This window comes from Pelmatolapia mariae, linkage group LG4 (assembly GCF_036321145.2).
Source record: "Pelmatolapia mariae isolate MD_Pm_ZW linkage group LG4, Pm_UMD_F_2, whole genome shotgun sequence".
Taxonomy (NCBI): domain Eukaryota; kingdom Metazoa; phylum Chordata; class Actinopteri; order Cichliformes; family Cichlidae; genus Pelmatolapia; species Pelmatolapia mariae.
The window spans coordinates 21,172,195-21,195,152 of NC_086230.1; the positions used below are offsets into that span (position 1 = coordinate 21,172,195).

Below are 22,958 nucleotides of genomic sequence, written 5' to 3' on the forward strand. Positions count from 1 at the left end.
ATGAAGCATAAGAACGAATGAAAGAAACAGTTACTAGCATATTATTCTCATTTAATGTGAAGTTGAATATGCCATGGATCACTTTTTAACCCCCAGCCTTTTCCATCTGATTAGGTTTTGACTATTTGTCCGATGGGTTCTTCCATAAGGCAACAACTTCAGCTGCAAGACACACTAAAACAGTATAACTTTCTCCACCTTCTGATCATTGCTAATCTATCTGAATATCCATTCAGATTATCCATGACTTTTAACTTTCAATCTTTCTAATCAAACCTGTTCTGGTCCACTCTATTTTTAATCTTGCAGGCACTCCCTATTTATGCAGAAGGTTAATTGGGGATCAACTGGTCACTTTGATTGACTGCTCTAACTATTCTCTGTATCCAAGCAAAAGCCTGTATCAGTTTGCTTATTTCTTGCAGAGAAAGACACAAACAGTGCTCTGAGGCAAAGTTAATGGTCTCTCAAAGGAAATGCCACTAACTTTTTGTAAAAGTAAATAGTAAGATCAGTAATGTATCTTGCTCAAAACAGGTCACGCAGGTAGGAATTAAGAAATAGTAAGCTGAAAAGAGCCTGGAATTTCTCTCCTTCGCACTCTGCAAAGCTGCAAGGTGAGATGTTTGTTGCTCTCCGGTCAGCGCAGGAGTGCGCCCAACTGCAGCGCGCCTCGCCCCTCCCATTCCTCCGCTTTAAACTCTCCTCTGTGCTCACCAATAAAGCGCTTTTTGTCCAGGGAGTCGGTACTTGAACGCATTCCTTGACGTGGAGGCTGGGGTACCTCTCCAAGGATTTCATGAAGACCGTTCCTTGTAAGTTTCATACGTTCACAGAAAGGTCTCTTTTTGCGAGAGCGCACGCAGGGAAAACTACCAGGTTTGGAGTTATATCGGTGAAGTGCTCTTCTTGGATAAAGACACAAGCGCGACTGCGCTTCCAGCTTCACTTTTCCGAAGTTACGGGTAAGAGTTGACTTACTTATACTTACTTATTTTTTTAAATGGTAGAGTGAATATTGTTTTGTTTTGTGTGTGTGTGTGTTTTAGCTCTAAAACACTTTCTGCATGATCGAGTCCAGCGTAAAGACGCGTGAACAGGGATATATTGACAAACGGGGTTAAGTAAATGATAATTTTAAAAACATCTGAATCGACTGACTGTCAGAATAAAATGAATGTATAACAGAAAAAAAAAAAACACTCCAGCTGTTTGTCGGCTTTATTTCCTCTTTTAAGCACAAGCTGAGAGTGGTACCGAGTTTTTTCTCTCCTGTGACAACTTTCTTAACAAAAACTCGCTCAAATAATTCAACAGAAATAATTCTGCTTTGCAAAAACGCGTTTTGCTTGTAATGTACAGTGCGTTAAACACAAACCCGTTTCTCCTGTAAATGCACAGCAACTATGTGGAAATCTGAATTTCATTTTATTCTTTTAAAAGGGGTTATTTGCATAGATGCGCCGGTGAGTCATTGGATTCAACAGGTTTATTGGAGATGTGGGCTCCATTAATTCTCCAGACAACAAAACACGAGTTCCTTTTTGGAAAGCGCGTAAAAAAAACAACCCCCCCCCCCCCCCCCCCCCCCCCCCCCCCCCCAAAAAAAAAAAAAAAAAAAAAACAGAAAACGCGAGCGTGTGCGCGGTGCAAAAAGAGCCGCCGGGACGGTAATGAGGCGGGCTGGTGTTGGACCGCAGGACGCCGTGCAGCATGCAAGAGCCGTGCCGAATGTCTACACCGCACCGAGCGGTGTCCACCGCAGAGGACAGCTGTTTTTGGAACCACACAAGGGGACGTCCCACAACACCAAGTTCAGCAGGACACGAGCGCTGAAACGGCTCCAATACGCACGCCACTCAAAGTTGCAAATTCAGTACATTTGGTTATTTAAGCATTTGGACAGTCATTGCTTTCAATGTGAAGCACAAACTGTCGAGGAAGTAAGGGCTATGTTTCATAGGAGCAGCATTATGAAGCATGCGCTGATTAAACCTCAGATTTTGAGGAATTCCATAGATTAAAACACAACCATGTTTCATTTGTATAACGCTATAAGCCAGCTGCCAGTAAAAAGCTTACTGAAGCCCCGTTGCAATAGGCTACTAATAATTGGGCTGTCCATCAAATGCTGCTACTGTTATTAAAAGGGATTACATAACTTCATTATTATTTTTAACATTCCGCGCAATTTGACTTTTAGCTGAAGGCATTTCGGTGCAGAGACAGAAAAAATGAAACAGTTGCTCAGATGTGCGGAAAGGTAGAAATCTACTGCAAGTGTGCAGCAGAGCAGTGAGCCATGGGGTCACATTCCTGAAAGATTAAATCTCACAGTGATCAAGCCCACCAATAAACCAGCATCCAATCAAGTGACAGGATCAACAGGTTTAGACCAATCTCAGTGTGTCTGTGTCTGAAAATATGATCTTACCTTTCCAAATAATGTGCCAAATTAAATATACTAACATTGATCTCACCAGCTTTCTTTCATCTCTGTTTTATTATGTGAATAGTTCCGAATACTCAGCTGATCAAAACATATCTAATCTAATAAATCACAGTATATCTCATCACTTGAATCCTAAATTCAGTCCTCAGACAAGCATCATTTATAAGGCCCACACAAACAGATGCTGCAAATCACCCGATCCGTCCCAAGGCCAAATAAGCAGCACAAACTGCCCCAAAAGCCTCACTATTACCACCAAGTGTTTCCTCACAGACTATAATTACACTACAGGAGAAGCTAATGTGTTTCTGACAGTATAAAATAGTTGTAATCTGTTTATATTAGGCCAACAGAAATTGCAGAGCAGCCACAGGAGACCAATTATCCTCCACTAATGTGGAGAACTTTGAGGATAATGTGTGGAAGAGATGGCAACACAACAGCACAACAGACTGTTTGTGGGCACAGCTTGGAATACTACAGAATGCAGAAGTGTGCTGGAATTTTTTTATATGTTAAGTAAGACTAAAAACATGTAGAGACTTGAAGCTTCATGTTTCAGTGACTGTTAGGCCTAGAAAGTCACTTGTTGACACAACCGTCTCAGTGATGAAAGAAGGATGATTACAGGAGGAGATAAACAAGGAAGCTGCATCTCTTCTGTAATGTAAAAATTTAAGTCAAAGACTTGCAGTTGTGCACGAGATACATAATAACCTCAGACTGATTATCTGTGCTCCACTTTCCGGTATATTTATTCCCCTTAAGTGTCAGACTGTGGATGGGGAAGCATGACTAAGGCGACCCCTTTGTTCTACAATCTAATTTATACAATTAAGCACAGGCCTGCTGTCACACCACTGTGACAGTGATGTTGAAACCACAGGACCCATCAAGATCTGGTTACCAACGTTGTGTCAGCCATGTACCTTTATCTGTTATTTTTATTACTTCTGGGTTATTTTTTTTCTTTTACAAAATCAAGGCCAGTGTTTCATTATCTGTGCAAAAGAGCTCGAGAGGGAAAGAGCACTGATGTCTAAATCTGCTGCAGATGATGACTGACAGTTGGTGATCTTTAAGTTTTTTGTTTTGAGACGAGACAAAAAGATGAGCTGAACATCTTACAGTAGCATCTGCTGCCTATAAATCTACTGATTATTATAATGAATAATTCTTTTCTTTCTCCTAACTGTTTAAGAGGGGAAGGATTTCTCTTTTTTTAATGCCAATTAGCAGCAGTGGCTGAATCACCCTTCCCTCTGTATCAGAGGGATTAGAGGGTTAAAAGTCAGGTACGTGAGGCGAGGAGGCCTAGGGAAGGGAAGAGTGGAGAGATATGGGGGGTAGAGGTACAAAAGCAGGACAAGAGCGGGGCAGTTACGCAGCGGGGAGGGAAAGGAGAGTCGACAGGACAGAAAGTTGGAGTAAGTGTGCAAATATGTGTGCGCGTGTTTATTTTTCTGGAGAACACGTGAAGCTGGGGTCTCATCGCAATTAGCAAGGAGTCTGTGTGAGCGATTCAAGGAGTGCAAATCCTCCTTCCGGGTGCCCCTTTTCAGGTGCTTCTCAGCAGGGGGTGGGGGGATTCTGCTCTCTGGTTGACAACTAAGAGCCGGAGCTCCTCCGTTATAAGAGGCGTCTTAAATAAAACCCCTGGCTTCAAAGGCCTCAGCCTCAAACATCAATGCTGAACCAGCGGTATGTGGAGGGCAAACCCCAGCCCATACGCCTGCCAAGCTAAATTGAAGAAGAGCTTGCCGATGCAGCCAAATGATGCGTTCAGAAGAACCACTTCAAAACCTTGCATAAATAGACGCACACATGCAAAGGGATCTGCGGGCTTTGGAGTGCCCCGGATTGAGTGCAAACCCCAAATAACTGCTGTCCTCCGTGTCCATATGTCCACAGAGACACGCAGGCTCACTAAAGTCATATTTCACAGCTTTTCCCTATCTCTTGTTTGAAATGAACCGCTCATGTGATTAACTGCGCTATTTTTTTAACCTTCTCACTTGAGTGGAAAATCTGCAAAGAGGCAAAAAATAAAATCCCCCAAATTCCAGTGGAGTAGAGAGGGAGAGGAGCAGAAAGACAGAGAGAGAGAGAGAGAGAGAGGCAGATGGAGAGTAACAGAGAGAGAGAGAGGATGAGAAGGAGGATGCTCGTCCCAAGTCACCACAAATTGCTGCATTTCAGTGAACCTATAAAAAAAGGAGAAACGGCTCTTAATCTAAGGTTGTAATTACTTCTGGCCAGCACTGTAATTAGGAAATGAGCCCTGAACCAGATTTTACTGGGCAAGAGCAAAAGCAAGGGCAAATGCACATGCGCACACGCGCACAGGGCTAAATTATTTTACGCCAAATGAAAATTTAGGGTATTAACAACAAACTTTGACACAAAGCATTAAGTTTAATGTCAACTGTTAATGTTTCACTAAGAAGTGCATGTGCCTTTGGGTTAGTGTTTGTCTGCTCGCAGCTGGGTCACCAAGTGTGTGAGACCATAGAAAGTGGTCACACACACTTTCATGTAAGCGTGTGTCGCTTACAAGGTGACACGTACGCACACAGTTGCTCTCTTTCATCGCACTAGACAGTGCTTTAGTCCGCCGGGTCCCCTTTTCCTTAAGGTTTATTTACACGGCTACCAGCAGACACAGATAGTGTCGTTATCTGGCGCTGTCCACGCTGATAAAGAGCCAGAGGCCTGAGCCTTACTCAGAAACATCTGAGCATGTATGCACATATGCCTGAAGACGATCGTGCATCAGCCTGCATGAACCGAAAGAGCAGTTGTGACAGTGGCAAATCTGTATCAATGACAAGTCGCTACTTGTCACTGGTACAGATTTACCCAAGAAGAAGCTTCCAAGAGTGTCACATTAAATGCCAACCATCAAAGTAAAAGGCATCTGTTTATTTATTCCACCCAATTCTTTTAGCAGTTTAGCTTGGACTGATGTTCTGAGCTGCAATCTGGTTTATCAAGTTCATATTGAACATACATTGAGCTAACCAACTGTTTTCAGTTTTACGTGATTATTTCACAACAAAACGGTTCCAGTGTTATTGTCAGGCTGCTCAGCTCCCTCCTGTCGTACGAGAGTTTAAACCAGATGGGAAGGAGAAGAGAGGGAGGGATGTGGAGAAAGAAAGAGAGAGAAGGAGAAACAGAGGCGATGAGGGTGAGGTGATATTTATGTTGAACAGATGAACACAGAGGAAGGAAGAAAATTACAGTGGAGAGAAAAGCTGAAACGTATCAGTGCTCCCAAAAAAGGAAAGAGGGAGTCAGAGAGAGATTGAATATCAAAGTAAGCCAATAATAGTGAAAAGAGAGAAAATAAGAGGTACAAAGCAGGTTAAAAGATACTACAAATGTTTTGGTAGCATGCAGTCTGCACTAATTAAAGACCGAATGTCTTTGAGACAATAGTGGAAGAGATTGTCTAAGCTATTAAGGGAAACCAAGACCAGGACACTGTTGTTAGCAGTTTAGTCTTTTGCAGTCATGTAAGACGTTTAGCGGTAAAAGACAATTTGTATCTATTTTAGGGTGTCTAGTTCCACTTTGAAAGCAAAAACATTTACAGTTCAGCTGAAGGACTGTCTGAGAGCGAGATACAGTGACCTTGGGTAACAGATCCGTGGGTTGGGTCAGCAGAAAGGCGTCCCCGTACTTAACTTAGCAGCCACTCATGCAAGAAGCGCTCGCTCAGCCACTGCTGGATTTACCTGTGCGAATGTATGCAAATCACAGGGAAAAGACACCCACTGACCGCACACGTACATTCACAAAAAAGCTTCTGTGCAGCAGTCCCACAGACAAATAAACACATGGATGCAGAGCGCAGCACGGGCCTCAATACAGGTCAGCGTGCCAAAGCCAGCCCTGCAGTGCAACAGGTTATTTTCAGATATAAACACTACACTCTTGACATGAAGGAAGCATGTGACTGCTCAGAGATATGCTACATGCAAAGTGAAGTCAGGCTTCAGGAGTCACACAAGCCAGGTATAACACGACGCGGTTTTGTAGTCACTCTGTTTTTCGCATCCACAGACTGTGACTCAGAGCTTAGATATATGAAAAATGGCTGCTTCGCAGGAACTTTCTGGAAGAGTCAGGCCGGTTTATGCTCTGTGGACAGATATACAATGCTGTACAGTACACAGAGAAAGAAAAGGCATGCTGTGTTTCTTAGGTAATTATCTCAGAAACCATTTTAGAACAGCATTATATCAATGAAAAAGAAAAAAAAAACAACAGTTTGCCAATAGAAAAGAATGTTGAAAGTGCTTTTGGCTAAATGCCTCTGACAAATAAAACATCCATCAGGCACACTTTAGGTTTTTCCCCAAACCAACTAATGTTTATGATCCTGTAATCACATTCAGAAATAACATCTGATACGAGATAATAGTCACAGAAAGCAGCACGAACATAAACGCACGCACAAATTGTGCTGTGGTTATGGCTAATGCAATGTTCACCATTAAGAAAGAAATGAAGAAAGTGCGGTCAGGTTTTGCCAGCTGATATCATAAAATGAAAAGCTGTTCTTGGCTTACAGTAGAAAGCTTAATTTTGCTCTGAAATAGAAATAAAAACCATTTGATTGAATGACAACATGCTGCACAATTCTGCAGTCTATGGCAGATGGACCGATACTACAGGACAAGGAGATGGTGGAGAAAGAGTGGTCGGCCCACATTCTTCCTCTGTCACTCTATCATTTTCGTGTTGTTGCCACACGGCTCTGCCATTGCTCAGCGTGCTCCCACACTCGGGTGGAATTTACCCAATTAACAGGAAAAAAACTTCCCGTTTCACTTATGTGCTTTTGACAAGGCATAAAAGGGGGCTGGATTCCAAATAAGTAGAAAAGAGGCACTCAGAAACATATTGCAACACCTCTCTGGCTTGTGTTTACAACTCTTGTGTTCCTTACAGGAAAAGAAGACCTGAAGAAGAATAGTGGAACACGACTGAAGGAACGGGAAGCATCTTCATGGGGTGAGTGAGGCTTTTAATTATATCCGAAAGATGTGGTCATTTTACTTGATACCAAGATGCAAAGATAGCTTAAGTTATTATACAAGAAGAAAAAATAGACAGAAAAGTAATGTAGTATTTTTGGCACGGGCTAAATAATACAGCCCTGTGAATATTTGCACCAAGAAACCCAAACGGCACGCAGTTGGCGGTCTTTACCATGTTAACCATAACACTCTGCTCCCTCAATGGGATCCTTTCACACAGCTCTGAGCCTCTTAACAAGACTGGCAGGAGAACAAGAGCGCCTCTCTTAGCACACACGGCATTTAATAGATACAGTGAGGCTGTGTAGAGTTTCAGACAGAAGGAGAAGGAAAGGGGGGAATGGAGGAAGTTTGAAGTTTAGCATGCCGGTCTGGTTGCTGGAGAAAAAGGTAGAATAATGACCCTGTGTTTTTTTTAAAACATTTTCTCAGTAACCTACATGGTTTCTGCTGTTTTGGCATTACTTTCAAATCCCCTCAAAGTCTGGTGACACGATCCTGATGATATTCCAACAATAATCTTAAAGTATTGCACAGGGATGAGTTTGCATGAAAAAGAAGAATATCTGTTTTATCATTTATAAGCTTTTGTCCTGATCAGTGCAGTCACCCCTCTCAGGAAATCCAGAGACAAACAGACAAAAAATGAACACAATCCTGTCGGTATGCAGTCTATCAAAAACAATGAGTGCTAAACTTCAGACTGGCCATTAGAATAGTCAATCTGCAGCTTTTTAATGTGTTCCTGTATCAAGAGTCTAGTCAGTTTGTTTTACTGTCTGATAGTGCAGGATTCACCTTTACACGCTCCTTCTGACCTCTCATTCTCCATCCAGCCTCTGTGTTGTGCTAGTTCTCAATGAGCTGTAACAGGAACTGTGTGGGCTTGTAAAGATACACACACACACACACACACACACACACACACACACACACACACACACACAGAGGATATGGCATAGCCTTGAGCATCTGGACGCACATCGCTACTTTCACTAATTGCCTCCCCCACCTCGTCCATCTCAGGGAAAACAGAGATGAGCCGAGAAGATTGGGGAAACTGAGTTCTTCTCCTGCTGCTTTTGGCTTGTAGAACATGCAGACATTCCTCAGGTCGAGGTTTCAGCTCGCTCGCTGTAAATTATTTGCTATGCAGTCAATGCTTCAGTGTTAAAATACACACTGACTCCATTTCTGCCATAAACCTGAAGTTTTAACATCAATACTGCCTTTGACTGCAACACACGCTGACATCCTGCATGCTTGTTTTTCGTGCCTTTTTCTTAAGCATTTACTATAACACTACACACGTCTGGCCGCACCTACACGCTCTTCAATACGAGGTAAAATATGGGTGTACGCACATAACGAGGGGCTGAATTCAAGCCAAATGTCTGGGTGTGAGCAGTCTCTGCTGGCTCTGTGCTTTGAACTTCTAGAAATGCCACAAGTCAGTGCACTCTTGACACCGCGGCAAGAGTCACTTAATATTGTTAATATTTTTAGTTAAAAGCAAACATGTAAGAGCAAACAAAGGTGTTCCGGGATATTTATATACCGTGACTCAACCATATGTATAGCCAGATCACACACACGTGTGAGCAAACACTTACACAGGTAAGCATTGTTCCCTATGTTACAGGTCAGCTCAGGAATCTGCTTGACTCACTTAATGACTAGCATGAACGACTGTGTCGATGAGAGCAAGTAAACTGCTCTCAGTGTAGACAAATTGCTACAATAACAAAGAACCATTTATGTCTTCTCTCTTTTACTGAATGTTGGGTCTTCTCTGGCTTTGACTAACCGAACACAGACCTACAGAAACAAACATCTTTTATACCAAATGCCAAGATCTGGGTCATAAATCACACTCTAATTTGAATGTGAATCATCCACTGGTTTCTACTTATTTCTCTTTGACATACAAATGAGATCAGCTGATTTATTTTCACACTATAAGAGGTATACTGTACACTGATTTTGATGGCCTTCTATACAATCCATCCTTTAAGATAGATTGCAGCATTCGGCAGAAATGTATCCTGAATTGTTCATACTGACACCCTCTAGGCAAAGGCAGGCTAAAGGCTCACTTATTTACTTCTCCTCTGCTGTCATTACCCTCCTCGTCTCCCCTCCTTCATCTTGTTTGAGTGTTAGGAAACGCACACCTGCTGTGGGCAGCCTGCTGAGTTGTGGGTCACTGTTGATGTCTTAATAGACTGTTGCTGAATGAGGTCTTTACAGTCTCTAACATGGCAGAGCTCACCTGTTTAATCAGCTGTTGGCACAGGTAGCGTACCATGTCAGTGTGGTGATAAAACGCTGGCTCACAGCATCCTATTGTGTATCTGTGGATTTTTTAAAATCTAATTTCCAGATATTACAGTGGAGATTATGAAGTAATAATTGAGATGTAATGTATCATATTTAAGGAATGATATTGAATGGGGAGGAGGGGGCGGTTACACAGTTAATGAACTCAGATTTCCAAGAGACCAGTTTGAATAGCCTTAAAAAACACTGGTTGTAATTTCTTAATAAACAAGTCACAGGGCACCTGAGGCTATGGAGGAAAGGCATGTCAACCTTGGGGGTTGGGAAAACTGTGCCGCCTGACTGTTGATTTGCCAGCCAGGCTCACCAGCGCTGGCGCGGTGCCGACACAGGCAGCAGTTTCACAATAAATTCCTTTGTGACATCGTAATCAGCGCCGGCGATCTCCAGTTCACATTTATCTTGTGTGTGTGGCACATGTCTAAGTTTTTTTTTCTTTTTAAAAGGAAAAGACTGCAGGGAAGAATAACTAGAAAAATAACAAACGGTAACTTGTGGAAAAGGTAGGGGTGTGGGGTTAGGGCCCAGAAAAACAGGTATGGTGCCTGCCTCCGAGTGATGTTTCTGATACAGAAGAAAAAGCAGGACAGCTGCACTACCGCCACTATCTTTACATAAAAAAGAATTAATAATACTGACAAGTGAACGTGATTCAATCTGCCACTCACTCGACAGCAGAGACTACCAAATCAGCGGCTTAGCTCAAAGCTAAAATAGACAATTTATCAGTAATTCACTCGGCTCTTTTCCCATCGCCTCTCTCATTTTCTATATTGTCATAGTTGAGCAGTTAGAGAAGGCAAACTCCCTTTTAAGATGTAGCTTAAATACCAAATAAGACCTGTTATCTCTTTGCCCTCTGTACATCTCATTGAGAGAAATGTCCTGTAAAATAAAGATTTTTTTTTTCTGTCATCCAGGTGAAAAATGTGTTGACACAGTCAAATGATAAAGCTGTCATGTGCTGATCAGGTGTGAGTTTAAATGTATATTTCCAAGTCTGCATGCTGAACGTAGTCTAAATCCTAAACTGGATTTTTATTAAAGAAGCTGATATTTACCTGTCAGCACTACTGCTCCCCTTAAGCTTCTGTTTACCATCCCCATTACTTTAGCCCGGAGCTCTTGTTAGTCTAATGAGCACGTTGGCTGCTACATAGCTGCCATGAGGCCTCCCAGGGCTGTTGTGGCAGGTGGAGAAGACATGCCTTCATCAGATTCCAGTCGTGTTCCTGTCAGCGACATGAACAAACCTGAGGGAAGCAAAAGGGGCAAACAGAGGAGCAAGTAGAGTGCGGGGCGCAAAAATCACAAGGCTAAGACGGGGAATTTCAGAGATATTTGTGTGACGTGTTAAACAAGAGCACCTTCTGTGATAATGCTGTATTTGTGTGTGTGTGTGTGTGTGTGGCAGGGGGGGGTTAGAGTAGATACTCAGATAAACAGCAGCAGCTACAACCGGTTCAAACAATAAGAAGAAGGATGACACAGACAGGCGGATGGATAATATACGAGCGCTTCCTCCGTCAGTACGTGTGGCATTGTTTGTCTAACAAGGATTGTCAGCCTGTCAGTCAGTCTGACCTGGAGGCACTCATAATCCTGCTTTGTGCCTGAGTCATACAAACAGGATAAAGATGAAAACAGTCTCAACAGCTGTCCACAAAGTAGGGTCCATACCCTGATCTTTTAATAAAAGCAAAACTTAAGAGTGGTTTATATTAATTCTGGCCTATGCTTTAGTTTCCTGGTAAGTCTCCTTTAAAGTGATTTGTACTATGGAAAAAAATGCAGGCTGGCTGGTTTCAGGTAGATAAAGGTCATAGTGGCCAGGGGACAAACTAGCATTTGTCATACTGGAGTCAAATGAATGCTACTGGAGCAGACAGAGTGTCAACGTGTGCACATTATTTTAGGCTCACTGATAGAACAGGTCCATCCAGTCGCTTTAAACCGCAAAACTTAACACACATGCAACACAGACGCACCGTCCTGTTATGTCAGGTGTTTTGAGGACTGTCAATAGAAGTCATTCTGAATCACCGCCTGCTGTCAGTCACAGCTCGCTTTGGGTGTTTCTACCACACACTCCACAGATGTGTGGACAACTGCAAACAGGGTCAGCGTGCCAGAAAGCACAATGAAGTTTTGATTCTGGCTAGAGGCGTGGTTAGTCATGCACAGGATATGAAGGCGCAAGCCCAGACTTGGAGAAAGTCCAGTTTTTTGTGACACGAGGATGTCATATTTACTGTTTCCTGGTGATTTAGTACTCTTGGACTCAGGCAGTGACTTCTTCAATGGTGTGGTTTGCTGTTGTGTCTGACTGAAAAGACCAACAGAGAAAAGACAGAGGGAGCAAGAAACACTGCAGGAGTAAACACCAAGGAGAAATAACAAAACAGATCAAAGCACAGGTTGTCGTTGGTGAACTGAAAACTGCTGTATCTGTGTAATGTGAGTATGCTGTGGTGAAGATATCAGATAGATGCGTATGTGAGACCTCTGACTCTCTGTCTGTCCCCAAAGGTCACAGGGCAGGGTGCGCTGATGAAAGATGGGCGTCAAAGTCGAGATAAAACAAGTGGACCCTGTGTCTGAAACACAGAATAAGAAGATAATAGAAGACACAGCCTCAGTCAGTGCATCCTGTGTCTCCTCTCATGTGAGCTTTTATGAAAACAAAATCGGGTCTACCGTCTACTACATCATCCGTCATATCCTATAGCAATAAAACAAAAGGAAATGGTCCACATTTCCTTTTGGAACTCGTAGTAGCTGACCTCTATGCTCTAAAGCTCAGAGGAGGCACAACTAGACTGCACACATGCCGCTGCAGAGATCCAGCTCGTCTGGTTTTGGCTGCCTGGCCGCCCACCTCTGCCTGTTTCCTTTCCCCTCTCGCCTCCTCTTAGGTAGGAGTGCGCAGCCGGCAAAGGCTGGAAGTTTGGCGCAGGTTACATCATTTACTCAGACACACTCCTGAGGTTTTGGGTTTCATGTTGCCCTGGAGGAGGAGAGAAAACACCTGTTGTGGAGATGAGGACTTGTAAGGCTCAGGTAGACACGGATGTAACTGGAGCTGGGTGTGTACCTGTGTCCAACAAGGCCTTTTATCTATGCAGTCTGGGCCAGAGTTACAACAGACAACAACAGAATAGCAAGAGAAGTGGAAACAGAGCCTGACCTCTGACCGCCAGGAGACACTCTATGCTTCATTGGCTCATTGGTTTTATTGTTCCATGGACTGATGCTATCTGACCAGATGAATGGAAGAAATACTGTTTGGCTTTCAGACTCTTCTGTGCTAGCATTTGCTGTCTTTATTTATAAGGCATCTTTAGTTTTCTTTCTTCTGCCACTAGAGTCCTTTTAGCTTCACACATTCCCATTGTTGGACTCTGCTAGAATAGCTTTGCATGATTCATAGATGAAAATAATCCGTAATTATCTTATACTGACCCTTGTAGCCATGTGTAATATAACCTAAAAAATGTAATGGTTTGTAAATGACAGAAAATAGGCTTGAAGTTGGTGTCGTGTTTATGCACAATATTTTTTGCCTATATATCAAGGATGCTGCAATGAGTATAGATTTTTCCTACCAGTGCTTAGAGCCCTGGTTTTAACATAATTTGATCTGAAGTTGCCACACCACCTAAGCCCTGCTGAACTGGCCACGCTGGCCTCAGTCTCCCTTGCAGCTGTATTTTGCAACTTCATTCTTAGCACATTAAGACAGATGTGTTACACAGAAATGCAAAATGTAACGACTCAAACACAGAGCTGCCCCACAGCGCTGAAGATATACACAGTTTTTTGTGAGTGTTACTATTCTACTACCCTCCCATTCACCCCTGGACTGTATACTATTGCTCTCTTTCAAGTTCTCCAGCTGCAGGCTCTAATTATTGCTTCACATTGTCGTAATATGCAGACACGTTTCGACCTATAAATCCGCAGATGAAAAGAGCCGCCTTTAACACCGATGTTGAAGCGGCTAGTTGAGATAGAAATCACAGTATGGAACGCTTAAAGTGTAGAAAGTTGAGAAAAGTGCATCATTGGTCTGTTATTAGGAGGCGGCCCAACTACGACCTGCCTGTTTATGAAAACATCAGCCCCATCATTCAGCACTAGCAGAAGCAGATGTACAATGGGTGAGTTAATTCTCTTTTTTCTTGTGGTCAGGCTGAAATCAGTAGGAAGCTTTGTTTGTAAAACTGCTACAGAGCCTAACCCCCTCCGTACCACTACAAAGCACAGCAGTGATACTGTGGCTTCAAGAGGAGTATTACCAGTGACAAACTCAGTAAAACGATCATTCTTCTCTTGTTTCACATTCCCCTCCCTTCCGCCTGGCGTGTTTGTTTTCTGTCTTCTTGATTGACCTTGATGTAAGTGCTGCATTAGCAGAGCATATTTTGGAATGTGATCTCTCTTTTTAACAAAGTTACGACTGGCTTCACTTAGATTTTAACGCAGCTGAGCCTTGATCTTAAGAGACACCTAATCCTTTCTTGCCTTGTTACAATTTTACCATTATTTGCGCTGACAGCACACAATGATGAAAGAAAACAGCCAATGGCTTTTGTGTAAGCAGAAAATCTTGCTATCCTGTTATGATGCTAAAACCTCTGAGCATCCCTTCACTGAGCGATGATGACATCAAGTGCCGGGCTCCTCGTGCCACCGTAAAAATGTGTTTTCTTATCTACCACAGTTCAACAGGTACAACCAGCATCAAAGTGACAAACAAAAGACGTGTTGGCTCATAAACAAATATTTCCTGCATTTCACGCGTACTGGCAGTCTTGCGTTAACATAGCTGACATTGTTTTAATTCATACTTGAGCTTTGTGTTTCTGGTGTCTGAACAGATGTTTTCATGTCTCTCCAGAGCTACATTACATGCAATCTTGTCATCATCAAATATTCTACATAAGTGTTTTTTTTCCCCTTCAGCTTCATTTCCAATTATCTCTTGACCCCTTTGTCACGTTGATGGATAGCCCCACAAGATTGTGGATAACAAGATCCTCTGGGACACTGCTGACAGTGGAAAGGGACAAGAACATGAGTGTGTTTGGAGTGTGTGGGCTTTTGCCTTCTCATAGATGGAAAAGCCACAAAAACAGAGAGGGAAAAGATTGACACTGGAAAGGATTATCATGTATGACTAGTATGAATTCTAGTATGAACCAGCTATAATAAGTTAGCTCAGCTTGTAGAAATAGTAAATATTATATTAGGGCACCGCAGAGCCAGCAGACCTGTGCATACCTACGTAGATGATACTCTAATGTGCATACCACAAGCATTGTTTCCTTAAAAGATAAGGAACTTTTTTATTGGAAGGCTACGCTCTGCATTGAGCAGCCTTATCCTCCTACAGTAACTTAGCATGTTGCTCTCTGACCCGGCTTGCCAAATTATGAACAATGACGTGTGACCAGCCTACACTCATACACACCACAACTTTCTTGTTGCCTTCATTACCCCTCAGTGTTGGCCTTTGGCTCTAAAGATAAAAACTCTTGACACTCATCCAGCCAGGATTTAATTGCTGAAGCCCACTTCACCCTGTCAAAGCCAGGCCTTATTGACCCCGGTGCCCCTGCTGACAGAAAGCCGCTCTCGTCTCCACTGCTGCTTGTGTTTTCTTTTCTTCCTTATCTTGAAAAGAAAGAAAAACCTGGATAAGAAGTGAGCGGGGGAGAGGGGAAAATGCTTTTGTTCCTTCCTTTGATTTTTCTTTCTAAGGCTCTAAGGCAATGCTTTCCCCACTATTATTACGCAAAGATATTCCCAAAGTCTGTTTTTTCTTTTCTTTTGTGTGTGTGTGTGTGTGTGTGTGTGCTTTCCTCTTACTGTTTTAGGCTCTCGGGTGATACTATGTATTAATCAGCCAACATGTCTTCTTCTAGTATGGACCACAAACCTGAACTCATGCATAAAAAACCCCACAGAAGTAAGCACGATTATCACGTGACAGACAGACAAGGTCACATTAATTCAATCCATTGTCGGTTCATAAACCTAAAATAAGCTTCCTTACTTTTTCAAACTCACCGGCTGTCTGTCTCAGAAATATCTCAAATGCACAGGGGAGAGAAAAGGAAATTACAACTCAAGGAGAGAGAAAGAAGGCTAAAAGGGAGGGGGGAGGGCCATTCCTCAAAATTTTAATCTCTCTTTCAGCCTGCCACCTCCACTCACAGGAGGCAGTCAGTACCAGAGCATATTGGATCAATGCTGCACTGACGCCACAACTGCACCTTATCTTAACCTCCGATCTGCATAAGCCACACATTTGAAGGGAAAGAAAGCAGGCAAATCTAAACTATCAAGCTACAGTTTATCTGTGATCTGGCTATATTCACTGGGTAAATTCCTCCCCATCCACCTCCACCACAGTTTCTCCTCCATTGGGTTATCAGATGTGCCTGGCCCACTTTGGAATGAGGCACGCTCAAATAAACACTTTGCCCCGGGGAGCTACGGTAGAATCGCCACGATGAGTTTCTAAGAAAAATATTCACAGTTTTATCTGCATAGCTTACTCTTCTCTCAAAGCTGCCTTGATGTTGTTGTATATTCTGGCAGCGGACCCCTATACCCGTGTCTGGCCCTGATATATTGTAACAAAGTGAAGTTCTGCTATGTCCAGAAGGAATAAGAACATTCTTTTGGACAACTTCTAACACTCAATATACTTTTTCTACATGTTGAAGAAGGTTCTGTCGCAAAATAACGTGTGTGTACCCTCTCTGATACACACGCGATATCATGCCCTGAAACTAAAATGCAGCACCCCTGCACAGTGACGCTATGAAAACCTGAAACCATCTGCATGCATTCCAGCTGTTGTTTGATTCTCCCTATCCTCTTTATCTCCTGTTTATCTTCCCAAATCCTTTTATTTTTCCTTGCTCTACACACATATGCAGCACAGCAGCTACACTTTCTTTTCCCCCTTTTTCATCAATGCATCCATAATTTCTGAGCCTGGTCTCAGAAAATGAGTCTCCAAGACTATATCTGGCCTTTGGAGTTGTGACTCAAGTATTTGTTAAGCAGAATATGAATTTCTGAACAGGTGAAAATAAACTGTATATATAAACTGGCGTCTAACTTTCTGCATGGCTGACAAGGCTGGACAGTGTTTCCATCCTGTTAGCAGGTGCAGACTCTAAAAACCCACTAGCTGTTTTGCTTAATAAACCTGTAAGGTTTGAGCAGGTTCATGTCATTAACATTTGGCTGAACAGAACAATAGTTCTGCCTTGTTGGAAAGAGTTGGCAGTGGGAGCTCAAGCCTATGCCATAGTTGCTTTTAGTTTATACACTGGAGAAGGAAAATAAGAGATGGGGGACTCTTTCCAAGGAGGTTGCAATTTCAAGGAGGAGCGGAAAGAAAAGTATGCCAAAAGGGAAGGAAAATAAATGCCATAGCTGTGGTGTGATGAGATGATACTCGCCCTTCCTCTGGCTCACTGATGCAGCTGCCTTGATCTCCTCTCCAAGTTCAGACATTGGATACAATGACTTTTTTTGTGCATGTTTTATTAAAAAGTGAAAAGAAAGACCAGAGCATGATATTAAAAAGTTCTTAAAATTTACATCTACTCTTTTGCCACAGTAACATTTACCGGGCCTAAAACTTGTACTTTGTATTAATGAAACAGCAAAAACTGGCTAATGATGCCTACTGCATGAGTCAATTAAGGAAAACAACAACAACACTTGATTTTAAACCCTGTATTTAATCATAAATAGTACAAAGACAACAAATGTTGAAACTGTACCAGAGATTATGAAATTTTTATACTATTTATTTAATTTAAAGGAGATCTTTTTCACATATTAACATGTAAATGTGGGGGAAAAAAAGGATAGAATCAAAAAAATCAAACACACAATAATTTATTTGGCTATTTTGGTGAAATGAGGAGTGACCCCAGTTAAGCAGTGTAAGAACAGTGTTTGTGTAGTGCAAATTACAACTGCATCATTTAGAGCCCTAAAACACACTTTTTCAAGTAACTAAAATTAAATAGTGATATTAAATAAAGTTGACTGCTAAAATCATCAAAGGTGGATAGAGTGTTGCCTCTTTCTCCAAGGCTGTCTGACTTCTCTATTTCCATTCAGTCCTCTCTGCCTCTTCACATCCCTCTTCTCCTTTGAGTTCTTTCAAGCACTGTGTTGACACTTCCAGTGTATTTGTTTTAAGGCCTGGGCTCAAGTGAAATGGCTTTGAATCACTGTAATATATCTTATTGATGTTCTACTCTCATCAGCAGTAGAACTCCTCCTTCAAACCCAGTTGGAGACGTTTATTAGACATATATAACTAGCTGGCAGGCTGTGTATCAACAACACGGGAAGTGTGAGTCATTTACATCTATGGCCAATTCTTCACAATCGGGTGTAGCATGGCATACATTATACACACAGACACACAAAGGTGACATGGTTATATAAAACTGAAGCTACTCAGGCATGGATTTAATTGTTCAGAGGACATTTGTCTGTTCCACTGGCTCTTGAGAAACACACTTGGTTGCAGACAAATAGCGTGTGGTTGACAGGCTTCAGTGCCAGTCATTAGCATAGGGAGGACTGTTAACTTTAATCCCACAGAGTGTACGGTGCAGTGTTGGCAGTCTAGATCCAAATTTAAAACTGTGAGATCACTGCATATATCTTGCTGCACAGGCTATTACATAGGCAATGTCTTTTAGCCAGAAAAGTGTGGCAGGGTGCCATTATGTCAGCTTTTCACAGAGTATGGCATCAGGCTCGAGACTGAGGTCATGGACACAGCCCTATTGTTTGACCACCTTTGATCACTGGCTGCGCATAGTTAAAGCCTTTGATAGTAATCTGGCTTCATGAAATTCAGTAAAGAGCACGCTGTGAATCAATAACTGACTCAAGCCAATTTGGAAAATCTCTGTTGTTCTACATGCCCTTAAATGAATGTGACTGATAACAAAGGCCATAAAATGTTTATATACTGCTGTTGTATCCTATTTACCGGTCAGTACTTATTCTTTATTACTATGAATGTTTATGCAGTTGACTAATAGTTTTTTTTTATGTTATCTTGTTTCAGGCTGAGCATGGAGAGAGTCAGCACCATGAAGATCTTTCACATTCCTGTGATCCCCTTTGTGTTTCTCCTCATCCTTCCTGATGGCATCTTTTCTAGCGAATGCCCAGTAGGTTGCAGCTGTTCTTCAGGATCCATTTTTTGTTTCCAAAGACGTTCCTCTATCATGCCAAAGGGAGTGGACCCATTCACAAAAAGCCTCTACCTGTTTTCCAATGGGATTGAGGGCTTGATAGCTGAGGACTTTAATGGACTACAGAACCTGGACATGCTGGATCTCAGTCAAAATAAACTAACCCATCTTCCCAATCGGGTGTTTGAACCTCTGATTTCTTTGCGAAACCTGGACTTGTCATCCAACCAGATCACTCACATTTCAGAGGAATGCTTCCACGGTATGAAACTGCTTGAGCGTCTTTATTTATATAGTAATCACATCAAGACTATCCACCCTGCAGCCTTTAATGGCTTGGAGCACCTGATTGAACTCAAACTGCAGGGGAACCAGTTGACATCCCTTCCAACCCTCTCAATGTCTCATCTGCTGTTGCTGGACCTTCGCTTTAATACTTTACCCACTTTGGGTCCTTCAGACCTTCAGACCCCAAACCTCGAGTCACTCAAATTGGGAGGTGTGGGGCTTACCAGTCTGAATGAGGAGCTCATAACTGGTCTGAAGAATCTCCACGAATTGGACATCTCAGAAAACAAACTCGAGTCTTTTCCCTCAGTGCTTAAAGAGACCCCAGGGCTGATTCACCTTAGCCTGGCTGGAAACCCAATGGGTCCTGTTAAGGTTCAGGACCTGCAGAACCTTGGGGAGCTGCAGGAGTTGGACATAAGCAGCCTCAGTCTGCAGGGCCTCCCTGAAGAGTTCTCCCAGCTATTCCCCCACCTCAGAAAGCTCACACTTGCACAAAATCCCTTCAACTGCCTCTGCAACTTAGCATGGTTCCCGAGATGGCTCAGAGCCCAGAGCATCATCCTGGAGAAAACAGAGGAGACCCGCTGCCATTTCCCACCTATCAATGCTGGAAAGGTATTAGAAAGACTGGATCATAGAGATTTTGGCTGTCCTACCACAACCACTGTCACCACTAGTACTGTAAAAACAACTACCACCCAGCCTGCTCTAGTCACTACCTTCCCAACAACTACTAAGGTAATTCCCGCTCCTCGGGCCAGTGACAACCCCACTGAAAACGAAGGTGATTCTCCGGACCCCCCTGTTCCTGCATCCCCCAGTAGCAGCATAAACCCAGACGAGGAGAATTTCTGTCCCTCTCACAACTGTCTGAATGGGGGTACTTGTCATTTGGACCATCGTGGTCAGGTAATGTGCACCTGTCCACCTGGTACCTCTGGCATGTACTGTGAAATCCAAAACCATCACCCACCTTCACCACCGGTTGCAGAACCCAACATACCAACTGTCACTGCAGACACACTCGGCATCAGCTTGCGTGAGATAACCGGAACTTCCGTCCTCCTGGACTTTCATCGCTACACTGAAAAGCAGCCTAACATCCATGGAATCCGTTTAACCTACCGCAATCTCTCCGGACCAGATCGCAGACAAATTCAATTCAATCTCCCTCCAACCTTGCTGGAGTACACACTTAAAGGCCTTAATCCTAACTCCACCTACATGGTGTGTGCCAGTCCATTAGGGTCCACCAATGACATAGACAGCGTCTGCACCGAGGTCCATACAGCCCCTCGAATCCTTAGAGGCACTATTCCACTGGTTGAGGATCCAAAGCTAACCAAAATGCTGGCCCCTGCAATTGTGATCCTGCTACTTCTTGTACTGATAGCAGTAGCAGTGGGAGTGGTATGCTATCTTCGCAGGAAGAGGACCAAGGGCAACCTAGACCTTGACTGTGATCCCTCCCAGCTAGAGTTGGATGGAGTTAAAGCTGGCTTAGACAATGGGCCCCTGCCTCAAAAGCAGTTGCAACTTATGATCCCAGAACCTGCTGTTCAGAGTGGAAATCAGGAATATGAGGTTTTACTACTACAGGATCACTGTATGTCAAATAACAACATATCTTTACATAAGCCTTCCTGCTTTTGACAACTGCCTTTTTTACTACTCCAATCCCAATGAGGATTTTTAAATGTTCAACTTTGCCCTCCTAAGTAAAAAAAAGAAAAAGAAAAAAGGAGCAGCTACTGCCGTTGTGAAAGTGGAGAACAAAGTGTCAGCTGACCAACCAGGAAACAGGAAGATGGACATATATTGAACTTCCTGGTTATTTCTTTGTCTAAGCAGATGTTAAACAAGTTCAGAATTTGCTTTTGGACTTAGCATAAAATGTGCTTTTCACTCCATTTAAAGGCTGCATATTTGCTTGAACGCAGTCAGACCCCATGGTGTGATATGATGCTGGAACTCATGTTTTTTTTTGTCATTGAGTGAAAACAGGGTTAAGAGACAGAATCACCTCATGCTCTCCTTTATCTGTCCATAAAGGGGTGTGGACTAAAATGGGGTTGTGCTGCCTTTCCCGATCACACCAGCCCAACTAAAACAGTCAGCAATTTTTTTTTGCTGAGTGTAACTCTTCAGTACTACCCCACAACGGGATCAGTGCTTGCTTGCTGTGAATGACCTTTAAGACACTAAATGAAGTTGTGCAAAGAAAAAACTGATGCCTTTATTGTTTTATCTGGCTCTAAGACTTTGTTATGTATGTTTGTCATGTTTTTTTTTTTATATCTGTGTCTATTATTTTTTAAAAATTGTGCAACATTGTGACTGTTAACAGCCCTCAGCACCCTCCTCTGCACCTCTTGTGACTAACAGACAAAACAGCAGATTAAAATCTTTGAAGATTAAAACTCATTGGTACCAGTAAAGTCAATCAAAGAGCTTTGCCCCTAGAATGTCAGACAGTCTAAGTAGATGTGAGTCTGGACAGAGTCGAGACTAAATCCCCCTTCTCCATACTGGAGCCCTCAGCCTGCTTTGCCACCACAAAGAGAGGAGGTAAGCAGGATTAGAAAAAGTACAGAGGGGAGCAGTTGACATACCCCCCTCTGTTTCACAGGTAATTACAGTAAAACACTTGACAATACGCAGCAAAACTTCGGCTACCTTATTTATGGTTTATATTCACCGTTTTATCCCTCAACCAAAATACACTTAAAACATACTAACTGGCCTGGCTGACAAAAAGTAAAGCAAACAGTGGATGTGTACTGTGTTTCCCTTGAGTAAAAAATAGCCTGCTTGATGTAACGCTATGCACAATTTCTCTTTGGCAAGCAGGATCCCGGGTTTTGCTCATTCGTACTAAACGAGACTATGAACAGGCACAAGCCAGAATGCAGCTAACAGAGTGTTTATATTGTTGTGAGACTAGCAGAGGATCCACTGCATGACTGCTATTATTACAGACAGGTCAGTAAGCTCCAAAGCAAATTAATGAGAGGTGCATGAGGGGGTGGAGGTGCGTGTATGTGTGGATGTGTATGTGTGTGTATGTTTGTGTGCAGATCTCTCATCATCAGCGATAATGCAAGTACATGTTCTGTCTTGCACAAACACCTGTATCAGTTAACCCCTTTATGTGCCCACATGCCTGCGGAGGTACTTAAGCAACACCACTTAAAGGCAAACACACCAAAGACACCTCTGTGAATGTCTGTAAAGTTACCTACAGTATTTCCAGTGTACAGTTAACAACTCTATGCTAACGTAAGCGCCTGGAGAACCCACGATCATGTGATAAAACTGGAATATTTTTTTCTGTAAAATAGAAAACATTGAAGATCACAAGTATTTTCGATGTGATTGTTAATTTTTCCCTGTTTACTTTGGGAAACCCTTTGCTATTATGTGTTGTTTATTTTTTACTCTGTGAACATCTTTGTACAAGTGGAAAAAGTGATATCATTAAATGAATATCCAAAAATAAAAATCATCCTGTTTGTATTTCTTTCTATACATTTTTGCTGGTGTTTATTATTCTTAATGGTCTATAGCTGCCTTAAC

General features: G+C 42.6%; 2 protein-coding genes across 3 annotated transcripts in view; one reads left to right on the forward strand and one right to left on the reverse strand.

Annotated features, from left to right (window-relative positions):
- Window positions 1–22,958, reverse strand: part of LOC134626235 (mitochondrial import inner membrane translocase subunit TIM16-like) — a 111,385-nt gene that overhangs the window by 31,885 nt on the left and 56,542 nt on the right. The gene's annotated exons all lie outside the window — the stretch shown is intronic.
- vasnb (vasorin b) lies at window positions 751–22,839 on the forward strand. Its single transcript, XM_063470644.1, has 3 exons — window positions 751–965; window positions 7,412–7,474; window positions 18,962–22,839. Exons 2-3 carry the CDS (start codon window positions 7,470–7,472, stop codon window positions 21,033–21,035), a joined length of 2,079 nt encoding a protein of 692 aa, XP_063326714.1. The 5' UTR covers window positions 751–965; window positions 7,412–7,469; the 3' UTR covers window positions 21,036–22,839.